At 36.0% G+C, this 24,666-nt stretch overlaps 1 protein-coding gene across 4 annotated transcripts in view; it reads right to left on the bottom strand.

Annotated features, from left to right (window-relative positions):
- MLLT10 (MLLT10 histone lysine methyltransferase DOT1L cofactor) overlaps positions 1-24,666 on the bottom strand; it is a 125,158-nt gene that overhangs the window by 57,894 nt on the left and 42,598 nt on the right. For all 4 annotated transcript variants that reach the window (XM_050325336.1, XM_050325320.1, XM_050325326.1 and 1 more), the window contains 4 exons: positions 23,715-23,810; positions 10,002-10,097; positions 3,330-3,585; positions 735-1,301 (listed from right to left, as the gene is read on the bottom strand). In XM_050325336.1, coding sequence (XP_050181293.1) covers positions 735-1,301; positions 3,330-3,585; positions 10,002-10,097; positions 23,715-23,810 — 1,015 coding nt within the window. The remainder of the gene's footprint in view (positions 1-734; positions 1,302-3,329; positions 3,586-10,001; positions 10,098-23,714; positions 23,811-24,666) is intronic.

Raw genomic sequence — 24,666 nt, 5'->3', positions numbered from 1 at the left:
TTTATCCAAACACAAAAGCTTTGAAAGAAACTTCAGAGCAACAAAGACTTTGGTAGATACAGTATTCTGCTAGGCCATTCCACACGCATGTTTACCGGGAACAGAAAGCCTCTCACAGCCCCAGATGCACATAAACAGAGGAAGAACAAACCAGCCAACTTCAATTGCTAAAAAGCACACAAGAATATTAGAATGTCATCCAGCTGCACAGGAGTCCAGATTCAGAATATACTTTTGCATGTTTAAACTGGTAATTCTCCATATAGACAATTTGATTTTTAGTTAAAGCTAAATTGGGAAAAAGTAATTGAGGGACATACTCAGCACAGCTGACATGTCTGAGTAACAATTTTGTTTTCTCTGTGTAACAGAACATACAGACAATACAGTCTGTATTATCACTTATTTTAGCTAAACCTGTCACATGTAATTTCAAAAAAACCTATTTTCATGCAACTTACTTTTCCCCCTACAGCTTCAAAACCTGCATTTATACAGCCTATGGGCCAATACACGTGTCAATGTACTACAGCCACGGACAGCACAGTGGCACCTGTTATACACAGAACAAAACTTACTCTTCCAACAGTCTCATTCTAATTTTTACCTTTTCCCCCAATGTGACTTTCATGATACTTTAAATGATACTCTGTTTTTGGAAGCATACTCAGAATTACAGCTAAAATAATAAAAACATATTTTGAGGTAAGAAAACAAATCCAATAAATGCCTACCTGAACCCACTGGAGATGAACCAACACTAAGACTTTGTAAACTTCCATTCCTGAGCAAAGTTGGAGATTTTTGAAGACCAGAGCTTGTCACACTTCCTGCAGCAGATGCCACAGATGAAGTAGGGGAAGCAGAAGAAACTGAAAGATGGGAAAGACTTTCTTGACTTTTATTTCCTTTGGGTCTACCAGGCCCATGTTTACTTTGTTTATTTCCTTTCCGTTTCTTCTCTGTTACAGTTTTTTCTTCTATTCCAGAAGTTTGAGCTCGTTTGTATGCTGTAGAAGTAAGGCTTGAATTACCTATGTCTCCAGGTGAGCTTTCAAAGTTTTTAGATTGGGAAACAGTTGATGATGAAGGGAGACCAATTAAGGAAGTGAAACAATTGACACTGCCCTCCTGACTCCCAGCCTCTCCTTTATGTACATCTTTGGTTGATGAAGTCTGTTGAGAATGTGTGAAACTGTCACTTCGCAGATCTGTGTCTGTAAAACTCAAAAAATCTTGGGGAGACTGAACTGAACTTCCAGAAGATGACTTTATGCTCCCAGGAGTGCCCAAAAAGCTTCCTAAAAAAGAAAAAGAAAGGTGTTTTTTTTTTAACCTGTAGTTGATGAAAACTGATGGGAAATATTACTATCTTAGAATACAAAACTTTGGTGTGTAAGGACTTTAGGAAAAGCATTACCAAGAGCTAAAGAATTTATTTTTTTAAGTAACTCGTTGGTTCTCCTGCTGATCTTCGTTCTGATGGATACGATTCTCGGATTCATGTCCGAGATTCAGATTTGAATCTGGAGCACAAACAAGGTAAAAATGAATACAAGGAGAGTAAGAACTCTGCTGCTTAGGCAACTTCGACATCCATCATGTTTTGAAGCCACCACAATAAACAAACACTTGCACCAAGTCAGAGCAGGTTTTTTTAAACATGCACATATACAAAAAGAAGGCTGATAGAAATGTGCTATGATCACATCTACACTAGCTCTGCAATCTTCTTTACCATTCTACCCAAAATCAAGGGGCTGGCACAGGTCAAAGGAACAGCAACTGTATTTAATTTACCCTGGTTGAGGAGGTGTCCCACAGAAGAGGTATTTTTCAAAAGCACAAGAGAGTAAGTGAAAAACAGTGTATAACATTGGCATTTTAAGACTTTTTTAGCACTGTCACAGAACTACAACTATCTTTTGTGTAACAGAACTACATTGTCTCTATAGTATCTGGAATGCAGTCATTTCATCACTGTATTATTGCATGCAAGGCAGAAAATGGAGCACTCTTGGGAAACACAAACATCTACCTGCACTGAAATTCAGTAATTTTATATGAGTGGATGTATGTGTGCATTATTTCACAGAACTCAGACTGATGACAACTATCCCATCAAGAAAACATTGCTAAATATGACAGTAGGTATTAAAAAACCATGCCCTTTAAAAATTAATGTTTTATCATTAGTACTTCAGAAAATACTGTTAAGAATTCCATTTAAAATACAATTTACATTAATATGGCATTTTAAAAAATAATAAAAATATCATTGCTTTATATTTTAAATAAGTTTAATCAACTTCACTTAATACAGCCTTAAAGGAAATACATGAACATAGTAAAGATCTATTTTGCCATCTGCAGTGAGTAAGATTTTACTTTAAATTCCAGAAGGCAATTTTCAAAGTTTTGAGAATTTAAACGAAAAAACACTTCCATTTCTTTCAAGTAAAAAGGCCTGAAATATCTTAAGAGTTCTAGACATATTTCCAAGTGTTCACTGCATAAATAAATTCAAAGCAACATCACAAAGTATAAAGGACAGTCAGTTACTACAAACCACAGTGAAAATTACTGAAAAACAACTACTTCATAGAAGGTCTGGTTTGTTCTGTTTCAAAAAAATGTCTTATTGGTTAAAGAATAAAAACATAAACTTTTCATTTTTTTAATCTTTCTTCAACTCTGACAAAGATGCCACACTAAAATTTGCTTTTTGTAAGTGTCAATAGTGCATGGTTTTAGCATGTTCATAAAGTAAAAACTTTGTGTTACTTAAGGTAAATAAACCATATATACTTGTCACATAATCATTTTCTGTTCATATATTTCAACAATTAAAAAAAAAATAAGTGAAAAGGTCTTTCACATTGAAGAAAATAGTATACTTTAAATGTCTGCATCTTGAAAAATTATTTAGGGGCTACTGCATCCTATCCATTAGGTAATCCAGTTTCATTCTAATGTGCATTGACTACAAACCATTACTGCTACTCCTTTAAAGAGTTAAGAAAGACCTCTAGACTCAAATCCATGCTAAAGTTTACTCCAGATTAACTTTTCAGCATATAAAGGTACTTCTGTTCTTAGCAGATAAAGAGAATACCTTAACAGTCTGAACAAAAGCATCACTTCTGCACTTTAAGATGCATGACCCTCTTTTTCATGTTACGACAACAAACTTTTTGGCCTGAAAAAAGCTGTTTCTTTCACCAAAGTGAAATAACATTCTCATTATTGAGGACAAAAGATTAACTACTTTTCAAGTTTTAAATATATAAAATTTCTAATTCATGTCATTACAGCATAAGCATCAGTACCTTGCTGAAAAGGGCTAGCTGCAGTCACAGTTGTTCCTGGATTTCTTCCAGCAGCAGGCTTTCTTCCCCTCTGACCTGAGCTGTGACCTGCAGATTTCTTCCCTTTGCTCTCTGACCCTCTAGCCTCTGAGGAATCTTTTCCACTTGAAACGTGTGTAGGAACTTCCTGGAAATTTGCATTTGTAAATCGAGCTGTGGTATCTTCCAGTCGCTTCAAGGAGCCTGACATGGAGTTGTTGCTAGTGCTTGTGTATGTCTGGCATTTTGATAAGAGAGAAGAAATAAAAGAAACAGGTCACACAAAAAAACTGCAACCACACAAAAAAACTGCAACAAAAGAACTGTTAAAAGACCCTGTTCTTTCAAACAAGCTGAGAAGTGTTCAAATAGTAATGTAACTAGAAACAGCAAGAGTTACAGAAACTGAACTGTGAAGATTCTCAGCAAACAACTAAGGTAGATAAAATTTCATTTTATGGAAAAAAATGCATAGAACTAATGGCTTTGGTTGAAATTTTTACTTCACTGAGATCAGTGCATTCATCTCATATCTATGGTTACAGTCTTTACAGTCTATTTAAACAGGATATTGTTATTTTATACTCAGAATTAAAAATTAAAAACTAACTTTAAATGCTTTTCTGAACATAAAATTTTTATACAGCTTTTTTTGTGAAACTGGAAATGTTGTTCCATCAGCAGTGGAACTGTTGAAGGCTTCAGAACTTGCATTTTTAAGACTTTATAGTCTCAACACCAAACCAAAATCAACAAGCCCAACTGCCCCTTATGTCTTTCTTTCCCATCATCACACCAGGATTCTCTGCCATCTGAACTGTCCCATCCATCCAGTTCCTTAATTATCATCAAGTAAAGAAGACATATGAGATCTACTTGGCCAAGACACACCTACTTCAAACCCACTGTCTGACAGCAAGTAAAAGGAAAATAACACTCTTGAGCTTTCAGTGCAAATTTCTTCCTCAATCCCCACCCACCCCCAAGAATTCTGGCTCTTCTGTACTCATACAACTCTTCAAAGGGCCTTCAAACATTTTATCTTTAGGTGCATTATTCTTCTGTTAAATTTTGTCACAACTGTACATACTGATGAATAACAGTCAAAAGAGGGTCACAGAAAGTAATTAGGTGGGCAGGGAAACTGCATGTACAACATTAGGAAACCATACAAAGGAACAGAATTGTTCTCATGACTAAAAAAAATGTGGAGATGTGACAGTAGAATTTTAGTAACAGAGGAACAAAAAAGAAAGCAAAATCAGGAAAAAGGAGAAAACATTCAACTGTTATCTATACTTAAATCAGCTACTAAAATAGCTGTTTAAAGCTTCTTAAAAAATACGGATCAAACTAGAAGCTACTCATCTGTTCAAAATGAGCTTGTTTCTCAGTTCTTTATAGAACAGAATTTAAAATAGTATCTGTGTTTATCTTGATTAAAGACCACACAAACACATATGTATATGCTCTTAAAACTGAGCATATACACATATTTTTCCTTTCCCAAGTGGGATGCTTGCTGAATTTAGGCCTATAGCAAAACATTTCTTCATCTTTACAAACAGTTTTATATACCAGCTATACAAAGTTTTCCATATTTTACTACAACAGCTAAGACATTTACATAAACCTTACTTTTCAGTTGCAAACGACAGAAGACAACTAAATATACAAGCTTTGAGGAAGGCAAAAGTTTCAATCTGTTGCATACCACTCTGTATGAATTACTATCAGATGCTATAAAAATATACTACAGATTTTCTATACAACAGTGAAGAAAAATCAGTTTAAGTCTGGTACAGTACAATGTTAAAAATAATTTACCTCAAATTCATATAACTATATTGGTGTCTCTAATGAAGATAGAACAACTTTAAGGTAAGTATAGTAGTTAACTTTCTGAACTATTAGAAAGTCCACAGTATGCTCAGTTTTCTGGAAACTGGTATGTCACTTGACCTTGAGTTAAGAAGCAATGGTTCAAACTTGGGCCATTTGAACAAAGGATTTCCAGACATACAATAACCCAAACCAAAAGTCAGGTTCCTTCTAAGATCCAAAATTCCTCCTCTTACCAAAAACCTTCCTAGACTAATTCATATCTCCTATCAACTCAGTTAGTACTAATTGTAAGGCTAATTCTCTATAGAAAGCAACATAGTTTAATGATATCTAGTCCCCCTTCCCTGTTCCTGCAGGATTTTTTAAATAGTTGTTTATTTTAAAGGGAAATAAAGAGTTTAACAGAGCCATACAGACTGGTCAGGGCTAGGTAGTGACAAGTAAGCATTAATTTGCAAATAGTGTGTGGAATTTGGTTTGACTGCAATCAATGGTTTGAATCCCACTCTTGGCAGATTTTGGAGAACATGCATGCATATCACTTCTGCTTTTTTTGCTCCACCAGCTGTTTGTGTTTTGGAAGGTGCTGTAAAGTGTACTGAAATCCACATGCTTACTCAGCCTATCTTGAGCACTAATATAATGCAACATACCCTAAGCCAAGTAAGATTAGTATCATTTCGTTGGCTGGGTTGGGTTTTTTGCCCACAAATTATACTTCTTAATTTAAGGAGTTAATTGCAACAAAGTGTCCTAATCCAGATACACCTATATCAATTGCTTCCAGAATCCCCCAGACATGCAATAGAATTTAAGGTAAAACTGCAGCAAAACTTTAGCTTATTAAGCTAATGGGTTCATACAATAACCTTCCCACCACTAAACAAACTGCTGTCTAAAATGCTAAGTGCTAACAGGCAAAGACCTAATAGAAATGTTTCAGAGAAACCTTAATATACCACGGCAAAGTTAAATTGTTTGTTTGGTTTGGTGTTTTCTGAGGTCAGGAGTGTGAGTGGCAGGGAGCAAGAACCTGAGGATAGAGGCAGAACACCTCTGCTTATTTACAGAATGGCTTCAGCCTCTGCAGCTCCCCCTGAGCTTGCAATGCATTTCAAATGAATACACTCCTCGAGGCTGCCCCACTGACTGCTCACACTGCAGTCAGGTACTTCCCTTCATTTCAATACAGACATCTCCCGAAAAGGAGATTCCACAGATGCTGTCACCCAATGCCATTCCTGAGTCTGGCAGGGCTTGACTATTTCATGAATGTTAAACCTGTTCTCAGAAAACACTCAGTACTTGCTCGTGCAATTACCAAGCTAACTGTGTGTATGTGATAGGCTCCTTTACACCTCCCATAAACCAGTCTGCAGGGGTTTTTTCTGGAAAGCACACTTTCACATTGCCCACTTGGTGCACAGAGAGCTACTGTCGTTTTTACGCTCCCCATACATCACTCTGTGTGCCCTGAGAGTTATATCATCCATCTGCAGCAGGTCCTAAAACTTCTGGGGAAAGGTTTAGATTTATGGTAAAGGCATAATAATCATTCTTGCTATACAAAGTACATTCCAAGTCTTGAGCAGCCTTTAGCTCTAAGGCAGTACTCTTGCACAGAGAAGGGAAGGACCATGGCAGGTAATTCTCCACAAAAATGCCAGAGGGTAAGAGTAAAGTCCAAAACCAACACTGGAGTTTGCATGGCTAGGGTTTGATAGTGGGGAGGGGTGGGTGGGTTTATAGGGGTGGCTTTTGTGAGAAGCTGCTAGAAGCTTCTCCCAAGTCCAGCACAGCCAGTGCCAGCCACTCCAAGACCATTAGAAATGGTGAAGAAGGAAAAAAAAAGTGACTGGGCAGAAGCCACTGCAGCCAGAGGAGAGTGGAGTGAGAACATGTGAGAGGATCAACTCTGCAGACATGAAGGTCAGTGCAGAAGGAGGGTGAGGAGGTGCTCCAGGCTCCAGAGCTGAGGTTCCCCTGCAGCCCATGGTGAGGCAGTTGTGCCCCTGCAGACCAGGGGGCAGCCAGAGAATTCAAATTCCTAAGTTATACTATTTCTTCTTAAAACATTCTGTATCTATGTCCCAAAAGTGAAAAAACTGCTAGTAGATACATCAAAGAGTAGTCAGGAATTTCTTATTTCAAACTCTTTCAAACTTGACTGGTTCAGACTAAAAAACATTTACTGAGGCATTACAGGGATGCACGAAAATGCCTCTCAAAACGGCATGGACTGGAACCTCAGTAAAATTTCTTGGAATTAAATTCTGCAGAACAAACAGGCAATCCACATACACTAACTCACATAATGTAAATCCACAGTTTATTCTGCAGCCTTCCATGATATTATCTTAAGAAGCCACTCATCCAGATAAAAACATCCTTTAAGGCATCACTTGCATAAATGGTCATTACATTTATATCACAAAGGATTTAACATCTTTAAAAAAAAAAAACAAATTTCATTTCAAATTTCAGTTCCCCCCACAGGAACACCAGGGTAGCAGAAATGATTATATACCATAACAAAGTGATGCATTCAATGCAAAGAGATACTGCTGTGAAACACACATCAAGTCCAAACCAATTCTGACAATTCTATGTAAAAGGACACATAAAAGTAACACACTAATACAATATTCTGAAACCCAAATATTTATCTCAGAAGAAAAAAAAAGTCTACTTCATTATTAAAATTTCAAAATGTTGAGGAACACATTATGAATTTATAACCCAGAAAAGCAAATCCATGTAAATAGTGAAGCCAAAACTTAGAAAAAAAAACTTAACTGAAGGAACTAACCACAAAAAATCACTTCCACATATCCAGCAGTTACTTTTTAAAAAAACATAATCACACTTAGTAACCTCATTTAAAATCTGAACACCAATTTTCCAGACAATATGAAGCATTATAAAAAGAAGGTAGTAAATGAAGCAGATAGGTTAGCTAAAGAAAATGCACAGGATGCATAATGCTAGAAAAGAAAACTAAAAAGGTAAATGTTGATATTTAAATTCCACAATAAATATTCTGGTTTAGTTTATTTCAGTTATAATTTAACTTCTAGAATTAAGAGAGTTTTTGTTGACTTTAGTAACTTGCTCTAGCTCACCCATGTGACTACCCAGAGGACTAACATTGTAATTAGGAAAAGTATAAGGAGGACAAAGCAGTGAGAAAAAAGCTTTGCAGAAAAAAAGAATCCAACTGTGTCTTTGGCATTAAAAGCGTACTCTAATAGGCAAGAAGTAAAAAAATAATCAATATTTCAATATATTTCCATTGACTTTTACAAAAATATACACTAATACCACTTTTTGTAAAAACTTATGATTATTAGATAATCAAAGTACAAGAAGGATGTAATTCAAGAAAGATAAGATCATACATAGCATAAAACCTGAACCAAAGTTGTAAAGTTCACAGTAAGTTCCCACACAAGAAGCCTCTTTTACAGGCTATGAATTTTACAAGTTATCTCAGACTTGAGAGGAATACATTTCAAGTAAATTAATAAAATGAAGTAACAAATCACATGGACCAGTCAATACTACTCAAAGTGTTCTACAACTTAATTTCAAAAAAACTGTCACACTCACCGATTGCAATCTCTAATAGCTCTTAAATCAAAACAACAAAGCAGCAAATTGACTCTACCTTTCCTTCTTTTTTACAATAGAGAGTTACTGAGAGTTTCAGAAAACCACTGACACTATCTTACTTGACACAACAGCGTCAAAGAGAATACAGTAGAACCAGAAACAAGACTTAATAGAAGCATGAGTCACAAATAATGGGATGTTAACAGGTATGCAATTCTTAACTTGATAATCTTACTACTCAGAATAAAGAAATATGCAAAGCATACTAAAAATCTACCTTTCTTGGAGATTACTCTCGAAATCGATACCGCTATTTGAGGGAATACTTCCAGAGACTTAGAGATAAACTCAGTATTTCAATCACTTCACCCTGACAAGGTCTTGGTGTACCATATACAGATACATATTTCTTGAGTGTAACAGCTCAGAACCAAACCACATACAGTTACCACAAGCCCCAATAGCTCTGGTAAAGCACAATGATCTACAATGACCTGTGCAATAATGTTTTCAAACCATGACTTCCTGACCCTGATGTCAAACATTTCCACGTGAACGGGACAAATGTTTTCCAACTTTGAGATCAGTAAACCCATTTCTCAATAGTACTGCCCACCCTGTAATGCCAAAATTCATGTCAGTGGTGGACAGCAAAAGTGATTCTTGTCAAGTACAATGAGAACTCATTATTTAACATTGCATGTTGCCCCTGGAGTTAGGTATTTGCTGGCATATTATCAGGAAGGAAAGGCCACAGAACCTAACAGAGTAGATTGCTAAAAAGGCAATATGATATTACAGTATATGAAGCATGAGCTGTAATTTCATAATTACATGGGGTTTTTTTCAGTGTCAGCTCAGCACACACAAGTAAATTTCAAAGGAAAGACTTTCTAAAACTGCTCAAATTATTAAATATAATTCAATTAAATAAAATTTACTGGAGTATCAGTGGCACCTGACTGGAGTCATTAAATCCCTCACAATTTAAATACAAAACTCTCTAAGCCTTTCTCCGTATGGAAAACCTCAAAGCATTTTAGGATTTTACATTATAGGAAAAAATACCAAGTGTGTTTGATAATTACAGAATTAATGCCATTATAAAGCCCCTGTTTATAGATATGGAATGATTACACCATGAAATTTCAACATAAGTAATTGAAGTGGAAGAGGAGAAAAAACACACTGACTTACTTTTTCTGTAGTTACAGTAAGAGATGGAACCAAGGATGGTGAGGACTCCGACTGCTTCTTGTATTTTTGTTTGTGTTTATCTTTCTCCTTATATTTCTGTAAGTTGTAAAACAGAATACAAACTAAGTTCAGCTTCATCTTTAACATAACCCATTTTGTATAGCATCAAGTGTTACCAAAATTTAAGAGACATGGCAACAATGTTATTTCGAAACCATACTAATGTTTTGAAACTTTTGTAATTTTTAAAAGCAAATCAAGTATTTATATCTGCTTTCAAAGTACACAAACTGAAATTCTTAATTTATAGCCAGCATTTATGAATCAACTGGTGTTAATATTCTCCATATTTCCAACAATCAATTAATCAACAAAAGAAGCTGGATTAAAAACTGAGTCATGGCTTCTGCTTCAGATACCTTCCTCCATTTTTCACCAAAGATCTTTCTGCATTTCTGCACCTCTACAGTACTTTTTGGTTGGATACTAATGTAAATTAATGCAAGGTTTTAGCTTTGGCTCCCCTACTGACTCTCCATGCATAAGAATGTGAAATCTGATTTAGATTTCATTCCCAAAAAGGTGCATACATTTTACAGACTAAGTAAGTATCTTCCATGGTAAACTGTGTAAAATACCAAAAGCTATACAAGTCAAATATTCTTTCTAAAAGAGCTGAGAATTTACTGCAGTTTTTCTTAATTCTTATTTTTTAGACACAAAATGAAGCATTGGCAGTGTGAATGAAATTGTGCAAACAGGGAGAAAATAAATTTTTAAACCAGAGCCTTTAGAGTATAAGAGAAGTATTTCATACTGGTAGAAATCAATTCTTAGAGGATTACAGAATCAGACCCAATTTGCATTTGTTTAAACAGTTCAGAAAAATACTTTAAAAAAAAATACCCCACATGACAAAACTAACAATTAAACTTAAAGGAGTACAGTATTTTTACCAATTTAATCATAATAAGTAATTTTTTCTTTAGTATTATAATATAGTTTATTTAGACAGTCAGTGTCTATGCAGAGAATCCACAGGTGTGAGAGAAAGCTACTTGTAAGCTACCCTGGCACTCAGGTATTTTGTTTCTTTAACTATGTATTAGTGAAGTTTTCAGGTACTAAGACAAAACTCCACAGAACAGCACAAGGTATGGCTATTTGTTCAGAATGACTGCTGCAACAGGAAGCTAGTAAGAAAAAGTGCATATATATGGAGTGATACAAGGGGTTTAAAAATCCCATTGAGCAGCTTGAAAACATAAGGAACACAAAATGTGTGAGTCTGAACAACCATATGAAAATTCAGTAACTGTTTTGGATCTTAAAAATTACCCATGCTGATCTTTCTCTATCAAAATGATTATCCAGACTCTCAAAAGAAAACATGATTTGTTCAGCAGGGGCTGCACAACCACTCTCATCGAGCACCAGGACAAGATACTGAGGTACGACCAAGTATAAGCTTTCTATTTCAGTCACAATGGAAGAAATATGAGAGACTTATTTCATGGAATCAGCCTAAGACAGTAAGAGAACGGGTTCTCAAATTCTCTAATAAAATAGAATCAGATAACTGACAACCTAGATGCAAAGCTGAAATCAAAACACGTTTATCTCTACCTTTATGAACTATAAATATCAGCTAACTGACTTAAAGACCACCTTGTCTCTAACCAGCCCAAACCACTAAATTTATCACCTAATTTTGCCAGAAAGGAAATAGAGTTTAACCAAGAAAGTTCATAAATAAAGTAACAGAGCTATTGTCACCAAAATCTCATGTAAAAATATACACGCTAGAATACAATAGAGTTCTTTCAATTCTTGTACACTTCTTAAAACTCAAAGGAAGGTCTTTAAAAAGCTCATGGGGATTTCTAGGTTTGGGGTTTTTATACTCTGAAGTGAACTTGGGGTTTTTCCCTCACTGTGCCACAGGGATAGAAATATGGAGTTTTTTCCTTTCACAATAAAGTGTGTAGGTCATAAGTACAATGATATACACCATAAGGTAGGATTTAAATTTCTGAAACCTAAAATAGGCTTGTTGAAGGACTTTTAGATCAGGGAAGTTGTTTTTGTTTTCTTTTGTGATTTCCTGAAGGGGAGACTGCATGCCTCTTTTTAGACCTGGAAAATACACATTTGAAAGAAAAAAAAATACGGAGAGGAGGCACTGCACTGCACTGCACAGGTTTTTCAATACCATCTTACACATAACAGTCCCAAAAGTGCTACCCGTACTACCAGAAAAACAAGCAGAGATCAAGAAAACCCAGTCGCATCTACACCCAGACTGCCACACTGTCCATCAAATCTGCTGATCCAGAAGACTTTCACCAGTGCTAGTTACCGAACTTACTACATCATCTTGTGCATGTTTAGATAAACTCAAGTACCAATTTCACTGAGCCCCAGACAAGCGTCAAGAATGAAGCTATGAAATGGCTAAGCCACTGCCTGAGTCTCTTTAGGTTTTATCACTCTACTAGCATATTCAAATCACCTGAAGAATTTTTTTTTAATTTATAATTTTGGAGCCAAGGGGCAATGACTTTAATATGCTTTAAGATGAAACTTCACAGCAATATCAGTAAGCAGTAGGATAACTTTTAAAATGAACATGTTTTACAATCTTTTCTGTTGACTTTCTAGTGCTCTTTTACTTTCACTAATTTCATCTAAAAGGCAAAGAAACATAAAATTCTGTTCAAAAGAACAGTTAGGAGAACTTCAAATTACATTTTTCAATGTACTGAAATCACTTTGACAGTAGTCTCAACACAAAAGGTGGTGTCAAGAAGAAGGAAAAGGGGATACAAGAACAGCAGGAAGGGAGAGGGCATAAATTAAAGAATATGCTTCATTTTGGTAAAGTGAAGCATCAGCAAACACATCAAATTCCTCTCCCAGATCCAAAGCATCAACACGAAGTCTGACAGGACAGCTTACCAAGGTTACAGCTTAACACTCAAGGCCACTGGAGGGGTAACCCAACCAAAAGCCTTTTGGATACAAATCTCTCATTCACAGGACATCTGCTGTCCTTACCTCTACATTCCCTCCTGCTTTTAAGTTATGCCTCCTCTAATAATTTTTCCTCCATTTTTTCCTTTTTACTTTTTTTTTCTTCCTTAGGAAAGTTCAGAAGTCTTACTTCTGAATGTGAATTGACTCCAGATGCATATAACATCAAAGAAGTGGAGAACACTTCACTGCAGGAAAACCTTTGAAAGAAATGCTCAGATTTTACACCGGTAAGAACAAAAATTTCCAAAACAGCCTGCTGAGATGAAGAGACGTAGCTCCCACAATGCAGTCGCACCCTCTTCTCACCATAAAAATGCATACGAAGTATAATAAGAGTTCGGTAATACCCACTTTGGAATCCAGAAAAGGAATAAAAGAGGGACACAAATTCCCACAATGTTTAACAAATATGACAGCTTTTAATCAAGTCTGTCTCAAAGGCCATACAAGCTAGTCATCTCCCCTATCACCAGAAAAAGAACAAACCACTAGCCCTTCATGGACAACTCTAAATGCTTCACTTCTGTAAGATCTCTGTTCAGTCAGAGCTCTGAAAAATCCCCAAAACATGTATCAGCAGCTCACCAAGATAAACATCCATCCAGAAAGCCACACGGGAATACCCCATTCTAAGGAAGATAATCATATCAAGTGCCTGACCTCCTACAGGCTTTACAGTAAGGAAAATAAAAGGTAGAAATTACTGTTAACAAGGACTGAAAATAATACTGTCAGTAAGTAAAAGCTAAGGGAGCACTGAGGGCAGGCAGAACCCATTCATATATTTAAGCATGAGTTCGGATGTTCCAAACACCTATGCAGAGTTGATAAATGCAATATGACATCCTGTAAACCCAAGATTTAGCAGAAGACAGATTCTAAGGAAGAAATATAGTAAAAAAATACAGCATCACCTACAAAATCAATGAAGGAAACTTTAATCTTGGTTCACAAATAAGGTAGTTCAGCAGACCAGATTTAGACAGCTTCTGAAATCTTTGTTACTCTAAGAAAAATAAACTGTGACTGCCATGCAGCCACTGGGTAAGCAGCTTAACATTATTCAACCTAGAACCTGAAGAGCCCTGACTTATGGTGCAGCTAAATAACAATATAAAATACCTAGAGTTCATATGTCATGATTAATCAAAAAGCTTTATTTATCACCAGAGATACCATTTTTGGATTTTGGTTTTTATCTTAAAAATTATGTGATACCATCTTAACGCCAACACCTACATGCTGTAGGATAAGAAAACAAGCAAGGTGCAAGATTTCTGGAATTCTATAGCACTTTCTGTACATTGCTCTCTTGTGGGGCAGGGGGAAGGGGGATGGGAAGGGGAGAAAAAAGACATTCTGATTACTTTTATTTCTTCCACAAAGATTGAATCTACAAAATTATTATATAATACGACTTCGCAAATACAGCTCATTTTAGCTTATTTACATGTTGGATCACTCTAAAGGTCAGCACTTTAATATCCTTTCCGAGAAACATTTTATCAGACTCCTGAATGAAAATACCATCTCATGGAAAGATCAACTTAAGGACACATGTATAACTTCATTGTAGCTCAAATCTGTTACCAACATGTCCTAGTTTCAGCCAAGGGAGCCATGTGGGCGTGTCTAGGCTGTTATTCTATACTATCCACATCATCACTGGGGGTCGGCAGTAAGAGATTCTCACTTCCAGGACGGGCGGAGAGGCCTGGCTTGCGGTCAGGAAGAAAAGGTGGCGTGAGGAGGGTCCACCGACAATTCTGTTCATTCTCTCGGGGGTCACGCCACGTCAGTGAGCATTTTGATGTAAAATCCCCTCTCTTTTATACACTGTTCTTATTAGGATTGTTGCTGTTGCTGTTCGGTTTTCTTATGTCACTGCTGTTTCCAGTACCTTGTTCTTATCTCAGCCCATAATCCCTAGCTTTTTTATCTCCCACTGGAGGGTGGAGGGGAGCGAGTATGGGAGGGTGGAAATAAAATTAGGGAGTGCCATTCCTAAACCATGACACATAGATGTAATCAAAGCTATCTTTTCACAGTTTGGACGTCAATGTTCAGGAATAATGCAAGTGAACAATAACTTTTCTAGTACAGATGGAGTGGATAAGTTCAGTTTTTCTCTTAAATGGCATTATTAATTCATACCATTTCCACATGGAAGTATCACTTAACTTGCTGAAGGTATTTACATTCAATTGCAATTCATTTTTGTCTCAAGAATGCACAGCCCTCTCCAATGAGGCTTCTACAGTACTTTATTTCATTAAAATATGTTCTGAAGTGCAGCAGTTAACAGTTCAGTGTTACGATGGAGAAAAAAAGGTTTTCTAACCCTGCTCTCACCTTTTCCAGAACTGTTCAGCTTGTGTGTCCACTCAACTACTAAACAGCAGCAACAAAAAACAAAGTGTAGTGCTTTCTGCTGTTTTAGTGAGCTGTGTTAGTTCTGTGAAGAAACATGAGAGATGGACAGCAACAGGCACAAGAAGAAGCAGACGCAGAACAGAGAACAACTCACCTGCTCAGGGGGCAGAAGAGTAATAACTTCTATTTTGGAAGAATTAAAACACATGCACACTATCAGCAATCACCAGTGCTTAGTGCTTCAAGACAAAACTGCCTGGGTGGACCTTGAATTATTCCATTTTTATCTCTATCACAGAAATCATAAACTTCTACTACCTTTGGTGGTCCCAAGGGAAGAAACCTTAACAACATTTTCAAATCTATTTTCCTTATTGATTATTGTAATCAAAATCATCTGAATGTCTAAACCAGTAATTTTTCATCTGCTGTTCTTGATTCCCTCAAATAATTCCAACTTATCAGAATGTTGTTAGTACAGAATATTTAGATTGGTACTTTTGTCATTCATAGATTTTCTGCAGTATCTCTGTGCCACCAAAGACTAGAAATCCAGAGCTGTAACCATCACAACTAACGTCCTGAATGGAAAGCTGCACATAGCTCTTGTTAATCCCCAATACCGGATCAGCTTGGCCTCTTATTCGAGACTAGGAGCAATATAACTGTAACAATTCCAGAACGAAAGATGTCCACAGTCCACAAGTTTCAAATTCAAATCCTAATTTATCTCATTTTTACAAGAACAACCCTTGCTCAGGTATTCATCTAGCTATCATTTTAAATGGTATAACCCACAGCAAAAAAATGAAATGCAGCAGCAGCATTGCTGCAGTCACAGTAACAAAAGGAGACAGGTATGGGATAGTTTATAGGGAGAGGTTGAACAGTACTGCCAGTATCATTCAAACACATACATATGCAGCTCTAAGGATAAAACTTGTTCTTAAGTACCAGTCCTTGATGTAATTACTTAAATATTCAAAAGCCTCACTTAAATACAGGACTGATGGTCCAAATTTTCACTGTTAATGGTAAAAAGACTCAAGAATCAATAATAAAAATGCCATCCAAAGCATCTATGAGGTCCAAGACTACCAGCTCTTATCCAGAATGAGCTACTTGATATTTAATATTAAAATATACGCTTCTGTTATTTGCACAGTTTAACATTAATGAGTAGTAATGGATACTCAAGTGGTAAATACTTGAGTAGTACTTTTTAACTTCAAAAATGGTGCAAGACTAAATTAATGCAACTATTTATTGTCAATGCTCAGCTTTATTTCGATAAAAACTGCAAGTACTATAATTTTTAAATATGTATTATGTTACATGCTGTGAAATGCTCCACTGTCTGCAAGGTAACTTAAAGATACCTGTCAAATTTATATTAAAAAATAGGCAAATAGAATTGCAAACAAAAGGAATACATTCAGGTCTCCTGGTTCAGTCAGCTTAACACTGCAGATCATCTTTAACTGCATACAGTCTACCAGCACACAAAACACTGTACCTGGTGAACAGCATATATGCATATAAAATATTATACATATACACAGCTTCATAAAAATGTATCCAAACTACCTTCTAGAAACCATTACAAAGTCAAAGTACTAATAATCTTGAACTAATCTAGGATCCAAAGCAAAGAAAAAGAGTATCTTAAAGCACCTTTTCCTTCTACATCTCTCACAGATATAGGATTGAAATTGTGCTGGGTTTGAACGGGATATAGTTAATTTATTCACAGTAGTTGGTACGGAGCTGTGCTTTGGATTTGTGCTGGAAACAGTGTTGATAACATGGGGATGTTCTCATTTTTGCTGAGCAGAGCTTACACAGAGCCAAAGCCTTTTTCTGCTCCTCACCCCACCCCACCAGCAAGTGGGCTGCACAAGAACCTGGGAGAAGACAAAACCAGGACAGCTGACCCCAACTGAACCAAATATATCCCGTCCATGTGGTGTCATGCCCAGGTTATAAAACTCAGTGAAGAAGAAGGAAGGGGGGATGTTCAAAGTGATGCCATTTGTTTCATGAGTAACAGTTATATGTGATGGAGCCCTTCATTCCTGGAGATACTTGAACACCTGTCTGCCCATGGGAAGCAGTGAATGTTTTGCTTTGCTTGCATGTACAATTTCTTCTTTACCTATTAATCTTTGTGTCAACCCACAGGGTTTTTTCACTTTTTCACTTCTGATTCTCTCCCCCATCCCACTGGGGGAGAAAGAGTGTGCGGTTGTGTGGGGCCAAGCTACCGGCTGGGGTTAAACCACACCCAAAGTGTAGGAAGATACATTCCTCAAATATGAACAAAATCAAGCATCAACTTTAATGATCTATTTTTAATTTTCAGGTATCACCTAGTTTTCAAAAAAAGACAAACCACATTTTGTAATTTTCTCAAGCAAGAAATGTTTGTGTTTCTTCAAGGTACAGCTTACCTTCCACCTCAGTTATTCAAAAGTTACTCTCCTCTGTCTTACAACGTGGTGGAGTACAAACACTGAGGAGCAAATGATGCTACAATACACTGAACTTGTAAAAAACTTAAAATCATCATCAGACAAAAAGTATTTTCCTAAAATTTTGTGAAGACAGTGATGAAAAAAGTAATATGTAATGATAGGATAAAAAAAAATAAGTAGAAGTAACACCTGATAATACCTCAAGTGTATCATAGCAGTTTTTCAACAAAACAGGTATTTTGGTTGGTCCCTTTGGGGAATCCCTAAGGAAGACATCTGGACTAACAATGTGGTTTTTCTTAAAAAAAAATACAACTCTTGTTTGATGAGCACAGTAAGAACTTATTTACAGTTCAGATCTACTCAAAATTCTGCATCTCCTGGTATTGCTCTAGAGATGCCCCATTTCTTCCGATAAATGTTTGAGGATTCTGCCACCCATGGATTTTCAGTTTTACAATCTACAGAAACAATTATCAGTTACTATTAGTTCATGCACAGTTATGAGTTCATTTTTTTTCACAATGAAAAGTAAAAGACTAAAATGTGTACTTTCAGGGGGAAAAAGACACTTGCAATTTGGGCAGCCTTACAAAATTCTACTAGTTTTTAGGCCTATCTGAGGTGGTGTGTTTGTCATTTTGATTTCACAATAATTAACAAATCCCAAGTGACAAGCTCAATGCTATTGAGATGTTTGCTGTGCTAATGCACACTAAAAGCACTGTTCTTTTTTTAATAATATGTATAATGTGTTACTGTAAGGTTAAAAAAATGAGGTAATAAAATCAGTAATTCTATGATAAGCATAAGAATTGAGACAAACAGTTCCTACTTTTTCTCTTACTAAAATATAATGTAAATAAAAATGACCTTATCTGCTTATAGAGTTCTTCCTGACCTCCACAAGAGATCATTTTGCTATGCCATCTCTATATACATCAACTGGTGCCAGTTCCAGTAAATTACAGGGAGTTGATTATCAGGATGACAAATGAATACACAGAAAATAGCACAAGTTTTTTTGAGAATTTTAACAGGCAAGAAGATGTCACCTTTCCTCTTAATCCTACAGATAAAGATATATTTTACTTAATATACTCAGAAAGAGTAGTTTTCTAATGAAATTTTGTTTACACAGTCACACTCTCTTGGGTCTTCCCGAAGAGTTAGACTTTCAACAGAATGTTACACTAAGTGATTTATTAAAGAAGAATAAACTACACTTCTACAAAAGTCAGAACAGAACAGGTATCCAGAAAGAGAAATGCTATTTGTTGGCAACAACAGTAAAGACTGAAGCACGAAGTCATCTCTTTTTTGAACTCACAGAACCCACACAAAATTTCAGTCTAAGGAAACAAGAATTGCATCTATACACTGAGATATATATGGTGTGTATTTATTAACCAGCTTTCAGAGGTGTTTTAGAGGTATTCTTCTTTCCCTCTGACTGAACAGAATTTGGAGTAAGTTAACATGGCTAAGCATCAGCATTAGCATCCATACCACACAGTTCTCATTTGATAAATATTTATCTAGTATTACTTCAATTATCTGAATTGAAGTAATTTCAAAGTGGTTGCAAACCACTTTTCTTCTAGTTATCTTTAGCATTCTTACAGTTTTGCTTCAAACACCGACATCGGTTGGAAAGAGTAAAGAGTCAAATCTATTAAACCAATTAACAAAAACTTTAAAAACTAAGAAAAATTAAATGGGATACTGCATTACTGAGATGAGTCAGGAGTTTTTCACCCTGAAAGTTACACAAAACCCCCAATGCTCAAGTAACATTATGTAGTTTATGAAATGGGGTAATTAGTAGAGGAATGACACAATTAGAATCGCCTTTGAAACACTCTATACAGCCCTGTAAGTTGACTCTTCAGGACTAAATCAGATTTATTTTTTTTAAAGTGAGAAAAGAAACCATTGCTTATGTACTCGAATGGTAACTCGAAGAACTCCAATCTGTTCCTATTTTTGCCACAGAATCTTATGTGATGTAGGGTAGGTCAATTTTACCTTTCCACGTTTGGTTGTTCAGTGAGGAACACTTCATGAACACCTGCTCTGAATGTTCACAACTTGACCTGTAACAGCTCACTCAGAGCATTAAAATACATTAAAAAGCATGAAGTACCTTTGTCCCAAATGAAATTCATTGTCCTGACACATGAACATAGGCTTCTTCACAACATACTGGGAAGTCTGGGCAGTTCAGAACACAGTTACAAACTAACACAGAGCTTGCCTGTGGAAACTTCCAGTGTGTAGAAATATTTTATATTTCCCTGCCCCTGGGTCCAACAACCAAACTGGAGTTACACTGGAACACGCTGAGTGTGACACACTGCCTCAAGCTCTTCTTAGGTGTTCAAGTTTCTACCCACAAAATCAGAAAAGCTGTAACGTTCCTTGAAGAAAAGGAGAAGCAGCATAAACATGTCCATACTGAATCAGCAGCTCAGTGTTTGGAACACCTATCCTGGCTCCTGCAGTTTAGGTTCTCCTCTGACACTCTCCAACTTTTGTAATAGTGGCCTGAGGCTCCTTGTCACAATTTTGTTCTTTTAGCCTCTCCACAACTTCTTACACATCTGCAGTCTTTGGTCACAAGCCCAGTTTTGTTTAATTTAAATCATATGAGCCATCATAGCAAGAGTTTTAAATTTCCCCTTCCTGCTCAGCCCTGAGCAAAGCACTTCAACAGTAGAAAAGAAATTTCTACTGTTTCTACTGGGTAATTCACCTGCTATAAAGTAGTTACTTAAAATGTAATATATTCACATTTTTCAGAAGACACAAACATATAAAGCTAGTAATCTTGTCTAATTTTCACACAAGTTGCTAAAAAGACTTCCTTTATACAACGATCAATTCCAGATATATTTAGTTCTTTCTTTAGTCCTTCCAAATATAAGACTGCCAGGAACATTAAAGCAAGGTGTTCTTCCACAGCCTCATAGTGGCTTAAATTTTTCCCAAGAAAGCTTGAGGTAAACACCTGGGCCCTGAAAAAATGAGATATTATAATGGAATGTCAAGCAACATATTACCAACCCTATTTATGAGGGATGCAGGATCATCACTAATGATTTCTAAATAGCACCTCTGCCATAGAAACTAACAATACTTAGGCAGCAGTAATCAGAATATAATGAAGCTATTTATTCTGTAGCTTCAAATTCATCATTACAATTAAATCATACCAAAGGTTTGGTTGAATTTGTTCAGGGGGTTTTTTTTATTATTATACCCTTATATATTTGTTATCAATTTTGTTAGCAGGGTGCCCAGAAGAGACTAGCACATACTATGAAGGAAAACACAGGCTTTCAGCAGTGTCTCTTTGTAAAAATGACAGTTATTTACATCAACGTTTTCAGACCAACCTCTTCTTACTCCCATCTAGTATTCCATATGCACAAATGGATAGTTTTTGAGGTCTGAGAAATAAAAATGTTTCCAATCCACAACTCATACAGCTACTGTTTGGCAAAAGGAAAAGCTTTAATGATGCCTGCAGATCAGATTATCCAAAGACCAAAAATGAAAGATAAAGAAGAAACTGCAGTGACCACAGGGGAGGGGGGGTGCCACACACAGAGACAGTACTGTATCTGTGAAGAAATATATATATATTTTCTGTAATATGTCAACAATCTAAATTCTAAACAGATTTACAGAAGAGGAAATAAGGAACGTCACCGTAAAAAATGACCATACTCCTCCAAGATATTTGATATAGTGTATCAAACATACAATGTAAGACACCACATGCAGAAGGTAATCAAATTTGCCAAGAGAATGAGCCTCCACAGCACCCACAGTTTACTGACTGAAGATTAGGATTTTGCAAAGAAGAGGTTGTACTTCAACTATAGAATGTGTAAGATTAAAAATGCCAAACAAAAAATCTGTAGCTACAAAAAGTTACATGATTAACAGCTTTACGGAACTGCAACTTTTTTCACCCTGGGTGGTTTTAACTCGAATACTGTTTCGTTATTACATGTGCATGACAATGAATGTCAAATAACAGGTTAGTGCTTCAAACTTTTGCTTCACGTGGTATTGCAGATCATGAGATCTTTTGGATTACCATGTTTCACTTCACGAAAGGTAGAACAAACTTCAATATCCTACTTCTAGGAAATTTCAAGTCACCAATAAAGGTCAGGACTTGCAAAGGCAAGTGACAACATTTACTATTTCTAGAAAGTCTACACAAAACACTTCCAGAGCAGGAGAAGCTGAGCAGCCAACTGAAAAATCAGCTGATATATTGACTGAACACACTGTCACAAAGTCCCTCCAAGTATACTCTGAAGACTTCACAGGTACTGTGCAGTGAAAGTATTTTCAGGCAAAGTCATTTAAAAAACAAACAAAACAAAACAAGTCACCCAAAAAACATTAGCACACCAGCTGACAAGTTTTGTCAATGTGAGTAAAAATCCCCACGTTATTTTGACAAAACAAGACCTGAAATATCACTGTGGTGAAAAACTAAGAAAAAAATATGGCAAATATTAGTAAGAGATCACCTTGCAGCTAATTCTGTAGTCTATAATTCAAGATTGTTTTTTTTCTTACCAGTGTGTCAACAAGAGGAAAAAAAAAGGTCTGCCAAAACCCCATACTTTTATTGTAGCCATAAATTTTGATTTAGAGGTACAACTACATCGCAATGCACAATCTTTTCTGCACTACCAGATGAAGATGGAACTATTTATCTACACCATTAATAAAATCTAAAGATAGTTTTTAGAAAATAATCCAAGAACAACTGGAGATCAACATCCATCCAAAATGGAAGTGATCATAAAATCCAAATCAAATATTAAGGAGACTAAGAGTCTGAAGACTGACATTTGTTATTCAATTTCCTTTTACTATAAATATAGCTCCTTTGTAATGTACAAATGTATATGTACATTTAGTCAAAAGATTCTTTGATTTCAATTTTTATGTAATGGTTTTTCATAATGCAGAACTAAGTTTACTCACATTCACACAAAATTCTATTAAGCTATTAGGATGTACAGGATGTGTGCAAGTGAACAGTTCTGCATGCATTCTTAAGAGAGCTAAAAAAGAGCCAAAGCTTATTTGCATTATTGTGCCATGGTTTGTAATCACCCCCTACAGAATTCAGATGACAGATTTTTTCTAGACAACTGTTAATCCAGTAGTAACAAAAACATAAAGTAGTAATCATCATAAATTTGAAATTCCTTTTTTAAAAATATGTGACGTCAAATTGTTAAATGGAATATGCCAACATTAGGAATCAGCAGTCAGTTGTTCTTTGTACTCTCACAGGCAGATTCACAGGTAAGTAACAAAGTCTTCTGCCATCACAGTGGGTTTGACTACCAGTACCAGTAAAACGTGTCAAGAAGAGATGTCAGTTCTTTGATGAGAGAAAAAGATATAGCAAGTTGAAACATAAAAAACTAGATGCAGCTGTTTAACTGCACAGTTGCTAAAATGTCTACTGCTGGTTTTCTTTCCTACATAGTCACAAAGGGTATACTAGAAAAACTCGAGTGGAAACTAAAGCAAAGGAAGTTGTATGGAAACAGCCTTTCCAATGGATATGTTTCAGTGCGTATCCCAAAACCAATGATAAACAGTAATAGCAAGGTGCATGTACAAATGCACCTGAAAATCTTTCCTCCTTGGATGCTAGTACCTCTATTATTATTCTGTGTTTCAGGAACAAGATTTCCTTCAGGTTTTTCAGCAAAAATTAAATTTATCAGAAAGCGCTACTATTAAGCAGATGTGCCACATAATTAGCAACGACAAATCCACTTACTTTTTTCTCCTTCTCATGATGTTTATCCTGAGAGTGAGAGGAAGAATCACTTAAACTTTGATCATATGACCTATTAGATCCCCGTTTGCTCTTTTTCTAAAAAGAGAAAATATATTTATGGACAGAGAAAAGGAATCATTTGAATAAATAAAAAGTATAAAGCATTTCAACTGATAAGATGCCTTATTGTTTGAGAAAAGAAAATTCAGTATTTCAGTTACTGAAAAACTGACACTGACAGAATTCACAAGACTACCAAATGTACACCAGGAAAAAAGCCTAACCCTGTATTGACTTTTACACCTCCCACAAATTTGCAAGATACTCTTTCCACAGAGAAATTAAATATGTCACTTTTTAAAGGTTAAAAAATGCTAGACACATTTCCAAGTTTTCATAACATAAAACAAAAAGGATGCTGCTGAAGTGAGTATCACATGAAGCGACAGTGAAGCCCTGGTACATGCCTGAAATGCACTGTGAGGTGGCTTCATGACTTATTTATTATTGAAGTGATCTGTAATATTTTCATTGAAATGGATTAAGAACCAGGATACAGAATGCTGTAGTCGTGTATGGGTTTGAAAGCAGCACATGTAGTTGCCTGTATTTCTGTCATGTCTGAGAGCCTAGTCCGGGACGGCGAATACTTTACGCTAGGCCAGTGTTCTAAATGTTTGTTATTTCATCATATCTGAGGCAACATTATAAACACACTTCAGGTTGGTGTTTTATCAGCCAATTTTCAGTGGAATAGTAGATATACACCACCCACCACCTTTGGCAGTAAATACTAAGCACTTGTATTTACCAGGCATTAACAGTCACAATAATCCTAAAGAAACACTGAAATACTTAAAATGATCATGCCAGTCTTTCCTGTTCTCACCACTACAGTTTCATAATGGAGAGTTAACTAATCATATGTCAAATACAGAGTTAAGTCTTTATC

Source organism: Myiozetetes cayanensis, unplaced genomic scaffold, assembly GCF_022539395.1.
Source record: "Myiozetetes cayanensis isolate MyiCay16 unplaced genomic scaffold, myiCay2020 scf1, whole genome shotgun sequence".
Taxonomy (NCBI): Eukaryota; Metazoa; Chordata; class Aves; order Passeriformes; family Tyrannidae; genus Myiozetetes; species Myiozetetes cayanensis.
Note: the sequence above shows the minus strand (reverse complement) of the source record. Positions and strands in the feature narration are given on the sequence as shown.